The following is a 17,619-nucleotide window of genomic DNA, read 5'->3' as shown; positions in this document are numbered from 1 at the left end:
ACTTGCTGAAGGGACAAACCATTGCGTCATCACCAGAGGTTCGGTTTGCCTGTTAAACTGTGGAAAGAGCCAACTCCCGTTTCAGAACAAATCCAAAGAGCCAAAGGACATACACTTATTTTTGAGAAGTCATGTTTGCAATTGTGTTATCTTTTTTGTTTCCTGCCTTTGCTATCCCCACTAACAGCGGAGTAAATGATTACAGCCTTGATCCCAATAAAGAAATTGAATATAGAAATGTTACCAACTGAAAATACTGTTTTCCTACCCTGTTTCTGTGCTTTCCCAGCCATCAGAACCTTCACTACCGCTCAGTGACACTGCCGCCATTCCGCAGATGGCAGAGATGCTCCCTCTGCCGGGTGAATCAGCAGAGCACAGCCTGGTTTGGGTTAACAGCGGCTCAGCTCACTGAAAACTAAAGAAGAAAAAAACCTGCGGAAAGACAAAAGGTGTTCGCCTCTAAGTATTTTTAGCGATGGCTTAAATTTTCTGCACAAGTAACTTAGTGCCCTCCCTGCTGCAAGGACACACCAGGTAAAAGATCTCTGGGTGCTATTTCATAGACTAAATATTTATTCTTGGCCACTGTAAAAGACCCGATACTGTGCACACCACTGCAGTACTATGTTAATTAAAAATAAATAAGGAACAGCAGATTTACATTTTGGAGACTTTATTTACCAAGGTCAAAATTTGCAACCATCTAATTGCTTCGACAAATATTTACAATTCATATAAAGCATGTATTTTTGTTTGGAAATAACCAGCAGAACAGTATTAGGTACTATGTCTCTTACTCTCAGGATATAGATTTTATTCTCTTACAATCTAGATTTTGAAGTAAATCCAAAATAAGTACTTCATGATAAGTGATTACTTAAAGAGCAAACTCATGTTACTGTTTAATATTTCCATGACGAAAAATGAGCTGCTCTGTCCAAAACACAATTTTAAGAGGACAAAAATTGACTATCCTTATGTCTGGCAGCACTACATTTGTTTCACTTGCTGAATACAGAAAGAATTGGCCACCATTTTTTTTACAGCCTTAACACTTGATAGCTTTTTTGATTATTATTCCGTATTACAAAAGAAGGTAAAGGAACAACAGCACACAGTGAGGATCAAAACACCGTACAGAGGAGTCACCAAATGCGTTTCAGAGCTGGGGGTGGAATTCTCCCGCAGACGTGCCACAGAGCGAACCCCCCCGGGGGGAGCCGAGCCAAAGGGCCGGTTCCCGAAGCCGCTCGGTGCCTCCCGAGATTCCCCCGAACACCCCCCTGGAGCAGTTCCCCAGCGCAACGGCTTTCTCAACCTCGCTTATTATTTTTGATGTGCAAAAAAAGCACTCTTTTTGACATGATCGTGAACACAAACATATGCTCCAGTTTGGCCTAAAGGAAATGTATCATGGATCATGTCCATAACCATCACAGAATTAGAAACTTTAGGAAAAAAAATGTATTTTTATAGCCTACTACCAACGTGATTGTGGAATGCAGTCTTTCTCATACCGTTTGCAAAGAGCTCTGCTTGCTAAGAAGACCATTAATTCAAAAATGAGTAAAATAAGAAACACTGGCTGACCATATGAAAAGCGTTACGCGTCTAGGAGTGAGCGCAGCCGAGTCTCACTCGGATCTGAGCAAGCACAACACACACACGGAGCTCTAACACCGTCTCAACAGCACAGTCCATAGTGCAATTCCCGCTGACATAACTGGAAGCAGGATTCAATCCTAACTATGGAAAATAGTGTATTTATTATTCATGCAAGAAGCACTGCAGACACATTGCTCTATTTCACAGAATCACGGAACCACAGAGCGGTGGCAGCTGGTGGGGACCCCGGGGGTCACCGTGCCCAAGCCCCCACGCGAGGGGCTGCCCAGGACCCACGTCCCGGCGGCTTGTGAGAGCTCCGCGGATGAAGACCCCACACCCAAAAGAGCCCTGGTCGTGTCAAACAGTTAATTTTCGTCTGAAACAAATTAAAATCATACAAACTAGAATCTCTGGTAGCACTCAGAGCTAACGTGCAGCTGATAGCAACGTTGGGAATAAAAAGCCCTAATCTTTTTTTTTTTTTTTTTCTTTTTTTCCCAATACTCTTTAGGATCCATTTTTTTTTGCAAGTTTCCTACAGACATACAAAATTAATTGAAATATCTCCTACACCAAAGAGGATCTCATTTGACTTTGTACTATCCATAAAAATATATGCTTGAAAATCTGGTTCACAAAATATTTAATTTGTTTACTAAAATGAAATATATAAACTGTCAAAATACGTATATAAACTCAATTTCAGAATTTGTAAAGATCACAATTTAGCTACAAAATATACCAACCATCTACCTGTTTTCAATAGAATATTTTCTTACAAAGACACCGTTACTTTGCAAAATATTGCCTACCTTACAAAATTAGTCCGGAAATTTTGTACTACTTTCAGCGTAGAAACCATATATTAGAACCTCATTAACCCTTTGGTATATTTCTTCCATTTTTTATTTTATCGTTCTTCTTCTATTTGGTTTAAATGTTCCAAAGCACAGCAGAATCTCCAGACAGAATAAGCAATGCGTGTTTAATTGTAGAGATAATCAGCACACAATTTATTTTTCAATTATAGATGTTGATGGTGCCCAGACGCTGCGGAATCCCCAGCTCCTCGTCCCGCCCGGGCTCCGAGGGAACCCCAGGCCTTCAATTCTCTTAAGAAAAGTCAACCCCGAGCTCCCTGCACCTCGGACGCTCTCGGGACTGGGCCTCTCACCGCTTGCTGCGGACCCTTTCCAATCCCATAAACACAGCAAACATTGGAAAAAAAAAAAAACAAACCACAACCCAAATTTTTAAACTGTCAGCTGAGAAAGAGTAAACATAATTTATACCTCTAGCAAAGTATTAGCTTTTTTTTTTTTTTATCATCTGCACCTGTAAATAACAACTTACAGGTTAAAATAAAAATATTTACATACAAATAACTGAAAGAAAAAGTAAGGATTGAAAAAGAGTAAGAAATCAAAACATATACTGGTTATAAATGTTACTAATAATGTCAACTATGGCAAGGATTCCATTTCATCCACGTTTTACTTGGGAGCAAACTCTGCCTCCATTGCAAGAGGAACTGGTGGAAATTTGCAAAGAAATTCTAATCACCTGCCTCAAGAAACAGGCCTGTCCTTTACTGTAGGTGCAATCTTGACTTTAGCAAGTTTCCAGTTGTGCCAGCAGGAATTTTGGTGAGGTTTTCTCGTTTCCTTTTTGTACTTTGTCACCAACATGTTGTAAATAAAATCTATATAGTCTTTAAGTTGTGAAATCTAGGTAGAAAAGTTTCATTTTTGACCTTTCATCTAGTTTAAAAAATTCAGTATAAAAAAAAAATTTCTCCTCTGAAATTTAAACAGTCCACAAAAGTTTTACCTTCTTTTCTTACACACTTTTATGACAGTAAAGATCTTTCAAAGTTTTTAGCTCTTCAATTAGAGTTTTGTTCTGATTTTCCAGGACCGCAACTCGATTTTCCAGGCATTTAACATACTCTTTCTTCTTTCTCCGGCATTCTCGAGCAGCCTCTCTGGAACAGACAAGCAGAAGCGACTGTTGATTTGAGATATGCCTGTTGTAGGAACGGTACGGTCCTGACCAAGACAAGGAGAGAAACTGTAAAGCCGCCAGGGACAGGTGGGGAGCAGGGAATTCAGCAGTTTCTGGTAACACACACGGGGGTCAATCTGCAGCAAAAAACCCCATTTATTTTCTCTGAACTGTGTGAGACGGGACGTGTAGCGTGCTTTGGTCAGAATTTTCAGTGTTTTTAGTGACTGGACGTGGCACACCCTGATGGCACCATCAGCACAGTGAGCTCACAACACTCACAATTTGTGCTCTGAAGATACTCCTTCAGCACATCGAACAAACCCTAGCAGCCCCCGCGCACCCACGTACCTGTTCTTCATCAGCCTTATTTCTCGTTTCAACTGCGGATCGTCCGTCTTACTTGTCTGCGATGTCAGAGTGACGGGAGACGTCATCACCACGGTCTGGGGAAGGGAGGTGGTGGTTGGCGTGGTGCGGATCTGGTAGGTCTGCATGTCCCCCGACGCAGCTGCGGTGACAACAGCATAAGACACCAAAAGGCGGTTGCGTTAGAAAGCGAGGCCAGCGCCGGTGAGGGGCATTTCTAACCATTTCCAGAAGGTACTCACTCTGCACCACCACCTGGTTGCTGGGTACCAGTATCTGCTGCCCGTCTGACGTCTGCGCGTACTGCAGTATTGTTGTCCCAGGCTGGGTGCCACCCGCGTTCGCCATCGTTAGTGTCTGCAGCCCCTGCACGCCGTCTGCGCCTGGGCTGGCCAGCTGTAACCCATTTGCAGCAATGGCAACTTAAAGAAGAAGGAACAGGCAGGTGTTTGGAGCTGCACATGGTGGGAAGGGTAAGTGTGTGGCTGCACATCTGCTTCCAGGGCTGAAAAATACTGCCAGTTTTGAAAGGCTTTTTTTTCCATCAGAGAGATTCCCTGATAAATCCACCTGACAGATCAGGGAGACTGAGCTGAGATCTGGGGAAGAAACTCTCTGCTGTGAGGGTGGTGAGAGCCTGGCCCAGGTTTCCCAGAGAAGCTGTGGCTGCCCCATCCCTGGAGGGGTTCAAGGCCAGGTTGGAGGGGGCTTGGAGCAACCTGGTCTGGTGGGAGGTGTCCCTGCCCAGGGCAGGGGGTGGCACTGGGTGGTGTTTAAGGGCCCTTCCCACTCAAACCATTCCATGACTCTGTGATATGACTCTATGACCAGCTCTTGCTGCCGAGCTCTGACCAGAGGTGCTGGTGGAGGTGGGAAGCTGCTGGCAGTGGGGGAGCTGCAGGGTGGCCCCTGTGAGCCGAGGGCTGGGACTGCCCTAGCTCCACCAGCTCCACTGGTGGATACTCTGTGGAAACACTTAAGAAAGGCCAAAAATCCAGAGAGACCAAGGAGTGAGGGGGAGCTAGAGACAGATGGGGAGGAGCTGCCCCAGACACCGGAGCAGGTTTGGGTTTTGGTTCAAAGCCCAGGGAACACCAGGGGAGGTGATAACGGAACCCCTCTTTTTTTTTTTGCTACCTCCCTGCTATCACAGAACACCCTGGTGTGGCCCTATGATATATATATAATGGTATCTTCACTGATCTTACATTTTGGACTAAATCTAACACTGGAAAACTGCCCTGTATTTCATAACAACATCCTTTGGTGCCTTGTCTTAATATGCAAAGTTAAGATAATGAAGCATTCAGTTTATCTGGCGTCTTTAGATACCAGCCTATTTCCATGTAGTAACAGTACTAACTTTATTAACCATTAAATAAATAACCAAACCTTTTGAATTTCATCTTAGTCAAATATATAACAAAAAGAAGACTGGATTTTGAAGGAAGCTGAATAAAAACGTATTCAGTTAAGCATGTGTTTTGTATAACGTACTGTACTGTCCGGTGCTCGTCTGGTAGATGGGCGTGGGAACGGACATCGACGTAACAGTGGAGACACCGGGACTCTCCTCATCTCCTTTTCTATCGCGTGTATCTTCAGAAGAAAGATCTTTCAAAATTTTTCTATAAAAAAAAAGGAGTTTGTTAGGGATAGTAGTTTGTTAGTTGAATTACAGAAATAAACACTAAAATTTTGATATAAAACAGTTTCTGGAATTAAAAAAAAATAAATGTATGAGGTGATCGCCTCAAAATCCTTCTGTAGTTTTGATAGTCTAGTTTTTTATTTAAATATTTGAATAATTTTATGAGCTAAGAGCAAGTCAAGTCAGCTACTGACTTATAAAGTATGTGTATGTGCAAATCAGCACGAATTCCAGATTTTCAATCATTATCCTCTAAAAGCCGTGGCTGTTTAGGTTGTTAAGCCTGCAGTGAAAACCTGCACCACTTACAGGAGATTTCAGTAATCTCCAGAAAAACGGTGTGCCAAAAACTAGCACTGCAGCTGCATCATTTCATGTTGGTAAAAGCTGCATCAGAGTTTCCACCATAAACATTTTCCGGGGACAGATAACTGGCCTATTAAGAGATTTTTCTGATTTACAACCTGATCCTCTAACTCACTCGTGAATAGGTTTTAAAACCAGTTTGCTCTGTCTGGTGTCAGAATAAACTAAAAAAGGAATAGATTACTACAGAAAAGTTTAAAAATTAGATCTTTTGCTCTTTTAGTACAGAGTAAGACTTTACATTTCCTTTCTGTGTTTAATTTGGCTCTTGCGCAGCTTCTCAAACAACCCGTGTCCCATGTAACGATGCCCTACGACAACACACACCTCTCTAGATAAAAGAGGAACCAATGGAAGCACGAATTTTATGCATCTTACCCCAGGCCAAATGATGAATTAGTGGCAGTTCTGTGAAGAGAAAAGCAGAACTGACAACTCCTGATCCCAAACCCGCCCGGCTGAACCCGCCCCGGCTCTGCTCACGGCTTGCACTTTCCTACTCTGGCTAATTTAATTCAGAATTGTTCTTTTCCCCCACCATTTTTGACTGTGTGCAAAATAATAAAATCCCTCCTACTTTATTTGTTCTGGTACATAATTCAAGATGAGGTAAAGTCCTAAGAAGAGTTGATAAAACATTCGTAACATCAAAGGCAGAAGTGGGAGCAGTCACCACAGCCAGGAGTATCCGGTTGCTTCATAAACTGTCTTTTAAAATTTTCAGAACATTATTGTAAAAAATTTTGTGTTAAGTTTCTAACAAATGTCTTTTTTGAAAGCTAGGATGTGGCATTTGACTACACTCATTTCAGTAAAATGATATAACTGATTAAAATTACAGCTGATAAACAGCTTTCCCCTGCCACATCATGCTGGAGCTGATTTCCAGGGAAGTCCCAGTTCCCTTGTCGCAGAGGATCGCTACCGTGGCTCCCTCACACTGTGCTGCACAGACATGTCCAACACATGGCTCAAGAGAAAGAAAGCAACTTAGAGGGTGACAGAATATACGAAGCTATTGAAAGAAGTTGCTATTTTGGTTTAAAACAAAACCACAAAATATATAACACATGGTACTTACCGGTAAGATGGACGACGAGCTAAGATGCCTCGAGCTTTCTGCGAGGAGCCTATGCTGTCTGAGGAATCCTGAGAATCTTCACTCTCAGACAAAGAAGATACCTAAAAAACACATTCCGGGTGGTTATCTGGTACGCTTCAGAAGTGATACCCAGAAGAAACAACACATTTTAATTGTATATAAGCTGAAGCTGCATGAAAACTACACAAATGCAAAAAAGAAAAGTTCAAGAGATTCTCCCAAACTATTTATCAAATTAAAAGCTGGAAAACACCCACCATGTAGCTGTTCCAGGTGGACTAAACCCCCGGATTAATCAATCCAGAATTTTTAAAACAGCAGTGTGAAGAAATACAATATTATTTTGATAAAACTCATGCCAGCCTGATGTTCTCGTTAGCTGATGTGGTCTGAAAAGGTGAGCAACTCCCCCACAGAACTGCCTAAGGAGGCAGTAGGGCAGGAAACAGGAACACCATGTATGTGCAGAGACAAACAGATAAAATACTTGAAATCTTTTATGTAGCCACAAGAGCAGTGCATTTTGTGGGTCAGAATATAATAAGGCAGCAGCATATCAGGGAGTAAATATGCAAAGTATTATCTAGAATTTTCTCTTTATTCCACTGTGTCCTCGTCCAGTTGGCAAATTTTACTTTTTTCTCCGATGCTCCTTATTAAATACAAGCTAACAAAACAGTTATCTGGGTGCCGGCAACAAAACGTCGAGAAGAATGCAGGCAGCTCTGGGAAAAGCATTTCTCACTTCACTGCTGCTGCAGAGACAAACAGAGCAACCTACTATCAACAGTAAGAAAAAGCTGCTCACGTATTACCTCCCCCCCAGCTTTGAGCAACAAGGCCACAATGTTCATAAATTACAGAAAAAAAGGAAAGAATAGAGTCAGTGGGGACCCTGCAACTAGAACATGATGACAGGAAGGGGATTAGCGGAGACTCAAGTAAAGACAACCGGCCAAGCCAGGTGCTTAACCATTTTCAGCAGAGAAATGTATTTTCTTTTCTATGATCTGATGCTACAGGAACGATAGCTGAAAATGCATTATAGGTTTACTTCCTGTGGTTTATCAATTTAATGTCATACAAATAGATAAGCAGAGTACAAAGGATCAGTGACAAATCCATGCAGTTTAGCACAGTTCTTCCCTGCGTGGTTACTCCCAGCGTAACCCCCAGGGCAGCGACAGACTCCACTGAACTCCCCGAGGTGCCTCTGAAGTGGCCAGAACCAAAAAATCACATGGCAAACAAGAGACACGAGCAGAATCCTCAGGCCCCAGGGAAGGGAGGTACGGCGCGCACGGGGGGAGCCAGCAGCCAGCTCTACCTTTTCCAAAACACGCATCTTTCCCCACTGGGTTATTCTACACTCTCCTTATTTGGGTATTAAAACACCCTGGTTGCACGTCTGCTAGGAGCACCAACTAGAAGATTTGCGGGTTTGTTTAGTTTTTTTTTTTATAAAGGGAAGCGATGCCCAATAGTTTTAACTTCGAGCCTAAATCATCATTAAGAACGATATATCCCCAAAATACTGTCACTGTCTGGCTCACTATCTCTGCGGGGCCGTCCGGCAGCGCTGTGGCAGAGCTGGCCGAGTCAGACAAGAAGTCTTTAGAAGTCTTTTCACATCGGCAGCTGAGGGCATTTGGTTGTTCAGCACCAGAGACTGTAGTTACCTGCACCGTCTGCACCTGGGGCGAGTGGATGACGGAGGAGGACTGAGCTGTCTGGATGACGCCCTGGACCTGGACTTGCTCTCCAGGAAGCTGGACAACTGTCAGGGGAGCAGGACCTCGGAGAGACATCTACAACAGAGCAAAGCATTGTTAACAAAAGCCTTTGCTCCCCAGGAAGCACACAAACATGTAGGAAAACTAGTGGAGAACGCGCATTAGCAGAAGCTTCTTTTAAGTCTAAGGAGGTCACAGAGGTATCCTTGCAAGATAAACAGTTTGGAAATGCATATCTATGCACGAAAAAGGCTGAAATGGTTACTTATTTGCCTTAACTCAGGGGGAAATCGAGTATGTAGCATTATGGGCAAAAGATTAAAGTGCTGCAACTGAAATCCGTGCAGTTCTACCTGAACCACACCGAAGCAGAATTCCTCAAATCGCAACTCAGAGACGAAGCGAGCACGACTGCTTCTGTGGAACTCCATCCACACGCACAGATAAAGCCCCACATTTGTGGCAGCTTATTTTTTTAACTTTTTATTCCATTTCAAGAGTGCATTTGCCTAGATAAGCAGAAATAAAAGTGCCTAATAAGTAGCCTTAATTCTCACTAAAGTTAATACAAGTTTAGGGCGCTAAAATCTAAATCCAGATGAAATGATCAACAAGACCGAGGCCTTCAGACAGATCAGACTGACAGCGCAGAAAGTAGCACGAATAACGGACTTATTCAGTGTTCTTGGGTATTTATGTTTTTTAAGCAACTGCTATGAGGCCACGGTTCAAAGATTTCACAGAGAAGAAATCCCGAGAGTTCGGTGTAGCAGAAGCTGAGCAATCTGCTTCGAGAGCCGAAGGCACAAGGGCTGTGGTCCGAGAAAAGGCAAAGGGAACCGCAGGAGAGAAGGAACAGGAGCGCAGGACAAGGAGGAAGAACAAAGAGCAGATTTTTCCAAATAAAAATTACGGCATCTGTTCTTTAATGTTTTAAAACTATCAATTTCAATAGATGTTGCAGCTGAAATCTAGGTTTAACTGGCAAAACGTTGATTCCTACTGGCACCCCTATAGAAAATGCTTCTTACACTCTAGCAGAATTGTATTTTGATGTTGAACTTGCACGAGGCTTTGCCCTTAAAAACTGATTGAAGCTATACACATAGATGCATGATTAAATAACCAGTTTCCTCAGCAAATTTCTTCACTACTTTTATTAATCTGGAATAGATGAAAAGATGAAGGGATCACTAAAACTCATACAGCTACTTTTCATTTAATACTCCTTTCTTATCGTACATCATGACATTGTTACGCTGACAACCTTACACCAAAACAGATCAGAACACCAGCTTGTGAACACGCAGCAGGACCCCTGCTGACGCTCCATCCTGTCCTTGCCTCATGCCGTTATCTACATTTTGCATCAAAATCTCGTCGCCTCCATGGGGCCGAGAGTGGCCAGGCTGTGGAACAAGGCTGTTCCCAGGGTGGCTCTGTGGCCACAGGAGCAGAGCTCACCCAGAGACCCTCTTTCCCAGGCAGAAAGTTGAACTCAGGATAAAGCTTTGAAGGTGATGTTCCCTTGGAGTTCCAACTTTGTGTGATTTATTACATTAAATGTTTTCCATGGTGCTGAGCACCCGGGATTGCCATTACTACAAAAGGAGCTGTAAAGGTTTTTTCTGAAACAAGAAATGAGACTTAGGCCCTTAATTCATTACTAAGCGGCTCCTGTATGTCAGGTCGATGACGGTTTCGAAGGACGTACAATCTAACAAAAATGCTCGGCTGCACTTTTGCCTCATCCAAGCAGGAAAATTAATTTTGGTCTTTTGAATACAAGCCACTTGATTAATTTTGTGTCCTCCATCAACAACCAAGCGCATTTTTCTCAACCCTCTTTAGTTTTTTCTTCTCCGCGTGTTTCTAAAACTCAATAATTGATATAGTTTGTAGCACACAAAAACTGGCTCTTAACTACCTCCAATGTTTGCTGAGATTTGGCCCAGGCTTTACCTGTTGAGCAATATGAGAGAGCTGAGCTGCCTGTAGTGTTGTACCTTGTACGGCTGACGGCTGCGAGGGTGTCACTGAACTGGTACTGCTGCTCTTGTGCACTTCTTCCATAATAACTGCAAGAAAAGGAACCAGTTAAATGCCGTTAATGATAAATCTGAGCAGCAGGAAGGTGCCCAGCGTCCACTGACACTTTACAGAATCTCTGTGCGTAACGCTTTTAGCCTCATTGGGACGTTTTTAATTAGTTCTTTGCCCTTTGATGTCTACTATGGAATAGACAGCATTTTCTGTCACTACCCCAGGACACCCTGAGCACTGTTACACCTTCTGACGGGGACATGAGGGGACGGAGACAGTGGCAGGTAGAGCCCGGAGAAGCAGGAGCCCTGTTTTCAGGACATTTCACCCCAATAGTCAGCGCTGGCTCAAACCCACTCGATGCTGAAGTTCACTGTCAAATCTATTTACTGAATTTCCTGTTTTTTAGTGAAAATAAACAAAGTCAAGTCACGAGATACAGGAAGAAAACCAAGATAAAGCATTTACACCAAAGAATATCTTGCTTTAAGTAAAATAATTGTCCAAAAATACCTTACCCAAGCTACCAGCCAAACCTATTTTAAAACATCTGAAGGTGTATAAACACAAACCAGGGATTCAAAGTACAGAGTCTGAATTTTAAACCCTGCAAAAGTCACCCTGTCTCCATAGAATGCAGCCAGTAACGCTTCTCTCATTTCTAAGATTTTATATTTAACTGTTCAATGTGTCTTGCCAGCATCCCCCCTCCAATATTGGGGATGCAGCCATGTAGAAAGGGATGCTTTTAGGTGGGGTGAGTGGGTGGACCAGCCGAGAGCATTAAGAGATGATCGGTGAGTGTTAAACATTTTGTCACAGAAGGTTTGAAACCGTTGAAAGGACAGTTGCTATGAGACTGGAAATTACATTTCTTTCTGTGGAAATGTGAGTCATTGATTTTTCCCTACTGAGATAAACCACAGCTCTCACAGCCTGACGTATACTTAGAGGGTAAAAAGTCAATGTACACCGAGACCAGAGTCCTGTTCTTGCAATCCTTACTCATCTGGGGAGTCCTGCTGCAGAACTCCTCAAAAAAGTGACTAAAACAGGACTTTGTAGAGAGAAAACCGATGAAAGATCACTGGTTTGGTGAAACCTGAAACTGTGTCCTTTACAGCACGGAACAGACGCTCTCCAACACACGCTGCACTTCCCAGAGTACTTACTGCTGTAAATATAAAACGATTTGTTTCTTTTTCATAAGGAAAATTTACATTTCGTACCCCTACATGCTAAGTGTCACCAGCAAACAGGGCACTGTCAAACTGAAATACAGTCAACAGCAAAAATTAAAATAAATTTCCAGTGCTACAGAAATACCCACTTCATTTCTGAAGTGCTAAACCACATTCTGTCTCCCCTTCTCTCTTTTACTGTTTTTCTCCGCCTTATTTTCCCATCAAAGACTCACAACGGCACCAAAATAGACTGCAAGAAACACTGAAACTGATAAGACATAAAACCACCCAAAATAAACAAACCGGGGAGAAAGCACAAAGGTTTTTGCTGATCTTTCTCTCACAGGTGTGAAGTCCTACTTACAGGAATAAAAGATAAAGTACTTCCCACTATAAATATGATTTTTCAAGTTCACTTCATCTCTGTAATATTTAACTAAATATTCAGTCGTCTATAAATCTTAGTTAAATAATTTTAATAAAAAAAGATTTAGCAAGTGATTTTAACAAGGTAAAAATTACTATTGCATCTTATATTGTGCATGGGCTGAAGGAGGTGCAGCAGCTCCTTGGCCTCGCGTGACTGTCACACAAGAGCACTCACATGCCCCTGTCTTGTTAAAACAACCTCTTTAGCTGGAAAAAACACAAATTTTCCACTGGGATGGCTTTCTGTGAGCACCTGAAGCAGCGATTACCATCTACCAGCTTCTAGAGAGACAGTTCCAATGAAAACCTCAACCTGCAAGTTCTCAGGCTCTGACGAGAGGTACCAAAGGCAGAAAATACAGCGGGGTTGCAGGTTCTCACACCACGGTTACAGCTACTGCCACCATGGAATACGGGGTTAGCTGAAACCAGCTGCCCAGTTTTGGGGCGAAGGAAGAGTTTTCCATGTCCCAGAGTTCTGACAGGAGGGAATTCCCAAGAGCAACACCCCACGTTCTATTAGCCAGAAAATAATTATTGTTCCAAGGGGTATGAAAACCACGGGTTTATGATCCCATGGGCAAGGGTGACGCTTTTCAGAATAAAACCAGTGTCTCCACTCAGCTCCATCTCAAACGGAATTTAATTTAAAGGAAAGGATTCTGCAATAGCAACTTTATGAAGTTTGTTCTGAAGGACTTTTAAGCTCCCAGACTTAGCTCCCTCCAGCCAAAGAAACTCATAGAATCACAGAATCACATGGGGTTGGAAGGGACCTCTGGAGATCATCTAGTCCAACCCCCTGCCAGAGCAGGTCCCACCTAGAGCAGGACCTTAAGGGTCACCTTAAAGGTGAGTTTGAGTCTCAAACAAATCCTTCTTCTAAACACAAGGAGGAATGTCACATTTCATTGTGGCCAAGCTGAATTTATCACCCTGAAGTGCGTATATCCCCTGCTAACGCCACGTTCTTTAATTTGAGCCACCACTCAAGAAACACTAAAACCCCACCCTGAACGGCTCAGGAGTTTCAATTAGAAAAGAACAAATAAAGAAGAAAGACCTATTCCCACAACTTTCACTAATTCTGATGGAAAATATCCTGAACTGCTGCAGGGCTGCTCCCCTGGCAGAAACACGGTGCCTCTGCAGCAAACATCTCCCGAGGGTTTGACTCTCGGTCGTTCTTTACTTCAGCGTCCCGCGAGCAGCGTCCCGCTCTCCTCTCCTGCCCATCTTGGCTTCGCCTCGTGACAACGCAGAATATCCGAGACAGCGATTGTCTCTAGTTAAATCCTCATAAAATGGCCAAAATCACGGATTCCCCGTCTCGGGTGAAGCTTCAAAGCACAATCAGGAGGCAAAGAGTGAGATAATGGAATATAAAAGCTGAATGTTAAGGCAAAGAGAAGTGTGAGAGCACCAGGGGAAGAAACCCAAGTTCTGTTTTGCCCTTTTAAATCCAGCAGAGGAAAGGCCTAAATTGTATTTCAGTACCCAAATACTACGAGAAGCTATTATTTTTTTTAGAGACTTTATAAAGTCAGAAATCAAAGAATGCTGGACACAGTACTTTATTCTCAAATACTAAGTGACAAGAGTCAAATACTGACATATATAAATTACGGAAAGTGATTTAAAACATTTGTGAAATCACAGTCAAGTAATCGGTAAAATTCTGGATTCTTTGACGTCTCAAGCTGTCTTCACCAGCTACAGCAGTCAAAATACAGTTAAAATTTGCTTAGTTTTGCAATAAAGACACTTGGGGAAAGTTTTTTTCATCCAGAAGATAGAGAGAACTCCAGTTTTTCCCAGGAATGGGTGAAAGGCAGAGGCGAAGGACAGCACATCCCGGAGAGCAGCGAGCCCTGAGTCACGGCGCCCGGCTCCGGCTCCCCCCACGGCACCCCCTCCCTGAGCATCCCCTGCCGCAGCTCGGGCAACCAAAGCCTGCAGCCTAAAATCCTGTGTGCGGCCATAAGCGATCGTGGTATTTGTGAGAGGAAAAGCTCAGCGAGACCATTTACAGCTCTCATCCAGCCGCCCCCCGCCACCCCCGTGACACTCGCCGCCTCAGTGCTGGAAGACGGGGGCCGCAAGAGCGGCCCGAGGTCAAAATTAACGGGGAGAAGGAAATCAACCGCCGCCGTGGCAGGGCAATGGCTGTTTCCCCCCCACCCTGAGCCATGTCACGGGTCTCCCCGGTTCGGGCCCAGCGACCGGGGCTGAAACCGCGACCCGAGAGCTCCGCGCCGGCCCCAGGCGGCCCCCTCTCCCCTCCGCCCCGGTCCAGGCGGCTCCTCCGCGGCCACAAGACTGAAGAGAACCGGCCCCCGGTGGGAAGCGGGGCGCGGGCCCGGCGGCGGCCTCAGCCCCGGCCGCCGGGAGGGAGCGCGGCGCCTCGGGCCCGGCGGGGCGGGAACTCCCCGGCGCCGAGGGCAGCGGCGGCGGCGCAGGCCTGTGACGGGGCCCGGCCCTTCCCCGCCGCCCGGAGGAGCGCGGGCCGCGGGCCGGGAGGGCGGCGGGGAGCGGCGCGGCCTGGCCGGGCCTGGCCCGGGGGCGGCGGGGCCCGGCGGGGGCGGGGGGGAAGGGGCGGGCGGGCCGAGGGGGAGGGGGCGGCCTCCCCGGTCCGCTCTTACCTCAGAGGCCCCGCCGGTGGCCGCGCCTTGGGGGAGCCGCCGCCGCGCCCGTCTCCGCCTCAGGAAACCGGCGCCGGCGGCATCGTAAACACGGCGGGCCCGCGCGGGAGGCTCGGGGTGGGCGGGCTGCGACCATAGAGTCCCGGCGGAGGCCTCGCCTAGAAATCCCCACCATAGAGTTCCCGCAGCAGAGCGCCCGCTCTGGCGCCGCCTCCGCCCGGCGGTTTCCAGCCGCGGGGACCATCGAGAGGCGGCGATAGAGCGGCGCTGCCGGGCCCGGGGCGGGAGGGCGCCCCCCGCAGGCACCGGGGCCGCAGCGTTTCCCCCCGTCCGGCCCCAGCCCCCGCCGTTACTGATCGTCTCCAGAAGAGCCGCCTCAGGGTCCTCCGAACTTCGGGCATCGCCCGGTGGCGGCTTCAGAATAAACAAAGGCCAGGGGCGCGGCGGCCCCGCACGGGCCGGTGATTCTTCCCTGCACTGAGTTAACGCAGGTGGAGCCGGAGACCGGCCGGGGAGGCCCCAGCCCCCCGTGGGGCCGCGGGACGGAGATGGGGCATTTCCAGCCATCGCCGGCACAAACCGAGCCTTTCCTGCCGTTTTCAGCATCTCCTGCCCCGTGAACACAAACTGCAAAAGATCATGATTACGATTAAAGCTTCAGTGCAATATATGCTCTTTTTTTTTTTTTTTTTTTCATGCCACTACATAGAACTCTTAGGTTATTTCAACATTTATTTTCTTTTAGTTTTATTTCCCCGACCCGCCCCAGCCCGGTTGGGTCAAACTCCTCCGTTCACAGTTATTTGCAGTAAATGCCGCGGGCGGTTCCTGCCCCGGGTTCCTGCCCCGAGGCCTGCCAGTGTGGCCTCGGCCGCTGCCCGAACCCTGCGCCGGCTCCAGGTCTCGCCAAGGAGATTCCCAGTTTTCAGTGGCCCAGGTCCTGCTGAGCTCCCAGTGTGGAAAGTCCTGATCCCGGAGAAGATGCCCGGGCTGGAGCTGGGAGAACCACAAGAAGAACCTTCAGCCAGTGGGGAAATGGGATCACTCAATTCTAAAGGTGTTTATAGAAAGATTTAGTGGCTGTTTCACAGAATCTTCATGGCTGGAAGGCACCTTTGAGATCAAGTCCAACCACAAAAAAACAACAAAAAAAGAACCCCCCCCTCACCCCCCCCCAAAAAAAAACCACCCCAGACACCACCCAACAATCTCGGGCACTAGAGCGTGCCCTGAAGTGCCACGTCTACACGTTTCTTAAATACCTCCAGGGATGGCGACTCCACCACCTCCCTGGGCAGGCTGTGCCAGTGCCTGACCACCCTCTCAGGAAAGTCATTCTTCCTCATATCTAATCTAAACCTCCCCTGCCCCAACTTCAGACCATTTCCTCTGGTCCTGTCATTATTCCCTCGGGGGAAGAGTCCAACACCCACCTCTCTACACCCTCCTTTCAGGGAGTTGTAGAGGGCAATGAGGTCTCCCCTCAGCCTCCTCTTCTCCAAACTAAACATGCCCGGTTCCCTCAGCCTCTCCTCCTATGACTTGTTCTCCAGACCCCTCACCAGCTTGGTGGCTCTCCTCTGGACACGCTCCAGCAGCTCAATGGCCTTCCTGGAGTGAGGGGCCCAAAACTGAACACAGCCCTCGAGGTGAGGCCTCACCAGTGCCCGGTACAGAGGCACCATCACTGCCCTGCTCCTGCTGGCCACGCTGTTCCTGAGACAGGCCAGGATGCCGTTGGCCGCCTTGGCCACCTGGGCACACTGCTGGCTCATGTTCAGCCGGCTGGCCACCAACACCCCCAGGTCCTTTTCTGCCGGGCAGCTTTCCAGCCACTCTGCCCCAAGCCTGTAGCGTTGCCTGGGGTTGTTTTAATTTACTTACTTAATAAAACAATTCAGAGTTAGCATCTTTTCGGTTGTGGGTTGTTTTTTTGTTTGTTCGGTTGTTTTTTTTAAGATGTTTTCTCAATATTAAGCAAATAATTTTGAAATACTGGAAAGATTTACTGAAATGTTTTCAAAAGAAACGACGGTAGAATTGCTACTCCTCAGCGGTAGGAAATAACGTGTCTTAAGTCTAGTCTTATCCAGAAACACCCGGCCAGTAACAGGCACACACAGACGGGTGTGGGGCTCTAACAGGAATTACACATATATGTAACACACAGATATAAATACAGATACTAAACTATGTCTATGAATATTTGACATAAATCTTCATAAAACCTCTGTGGTCAGTTGAGGTCCGTGGAGATGGTTATCCAGGGTTAGATCTCGAGCGCTGACGTGGTTTCTGCGTCGTCAGCTCACACTGAGCCTCCGTGGCTTCAGCCCCCCAGGAACAAACCCCCCATGTTCCGTCGGGAATGGCAACGGTTTGAGAGTCGGTCAATCTCTCCCTGAATTCCAGGTCAAAATAAAAATAATAAAAGAAAAAAAAGTATCCTTCGCAGAGACAGCAGATGAAGAACTAAGCGAGCAAT

The 17,619-nt window shown here is 46.1% G+C and overlaps 1 protein-coding gene across 7 annotated transcripts; it reads right to left on the bottom strand.

Annotated features, from left to right (window-relative positions):
* Window positions 1-668: 668 nt before the first annotated feature.
* ATF1 (activating transcription factor 1) lies at window positions 669-15,379 on the bottom strand. Of its 7 annotated transcripts, none has more exons than XM_074165001.1 (8): window positions 15,135-15,379; window positions 10,843-10,914; window positions 8,783-8,911; window positions 7,083-7,183; window positions 5,482-5,612; window positions 4,227-4,406; window positions 3,967-4,126; window positions 669-3,595 (listed from the first exon to the last, which is right to left on the bottom strand). In XM_074165001.1, the coding sequence occupies exons 3-8, from the start codon at window positions 8,909-8,911 to the stop codon at window positions 3,451-3,453; spliced, it is 846 nt and encodes a 281-aa protein (XP_074021102.1). In that variant the 5' UTR covers window positions 10,843-10,914; window positions 15,135-15,379; the 3' UTR covers window positions 669-3,450. The 7 variants fall into 7 exon arrangements, with proteins under 7 accessions (XP_074021102.1, XP_074021101.1, XP_074021100.1 ...); XM_074165000.1 differs by having other exon boundaries at window positions 10,799-10,914; window positions 15,135-15,353; XM_074164999.1 differs by lacking the exon at window positions 15,135-15,379 and adding an exon at window positions 11,571-11,691 and having other exon boundaries at window positions 10,799-10,914.
* Window positions 15,380-17,619: the final 2,240 nt, after the last annotated feature.

The sequence above is a fragment of the Numenius arquata genome, chromosome 29 (assembly GCF_964106895.1).
Source record: "Numenius arquata chromosome 29, bNumArq3.hap1.1, whole genome shotgun sequence".
In the NCBI taxonomy this organism is placed as follows: domain Eukaryota; kingdom Metazoa; phylum Chordata; class Aves; order Charadriiformes; family Scolopacidae; genus Numenius; species Numenius arquata.
This window is presented reverse-complemented; position numbering and strand designations above follow the sequence as displayed.

Bases quoted from the DNA above. Each gene is read 5' to 3' on its own strand.
- ATF1 (XM_074164999.1), bottom strand. From the start codon at position 11,691: ATGTTTAACACTCACCGATCATCTCTTAATGCTCTCGGCTGGTCCACC. The intron at 5,613-7,082 runs GTAAGTACCATG...TTTTTTTTATAG, and splicing joins GCTCGTCGTCCATCTTACCG to AAAAATTTTGAAAGATCTTT. The intron at 4,127-4,226 runs GTGAGTACCTTC...TTGTCACCGCAG, and splicing joins CAACCAGGTGGTGGTGCAGA to CTGCGTCGGGGGACATGCAG.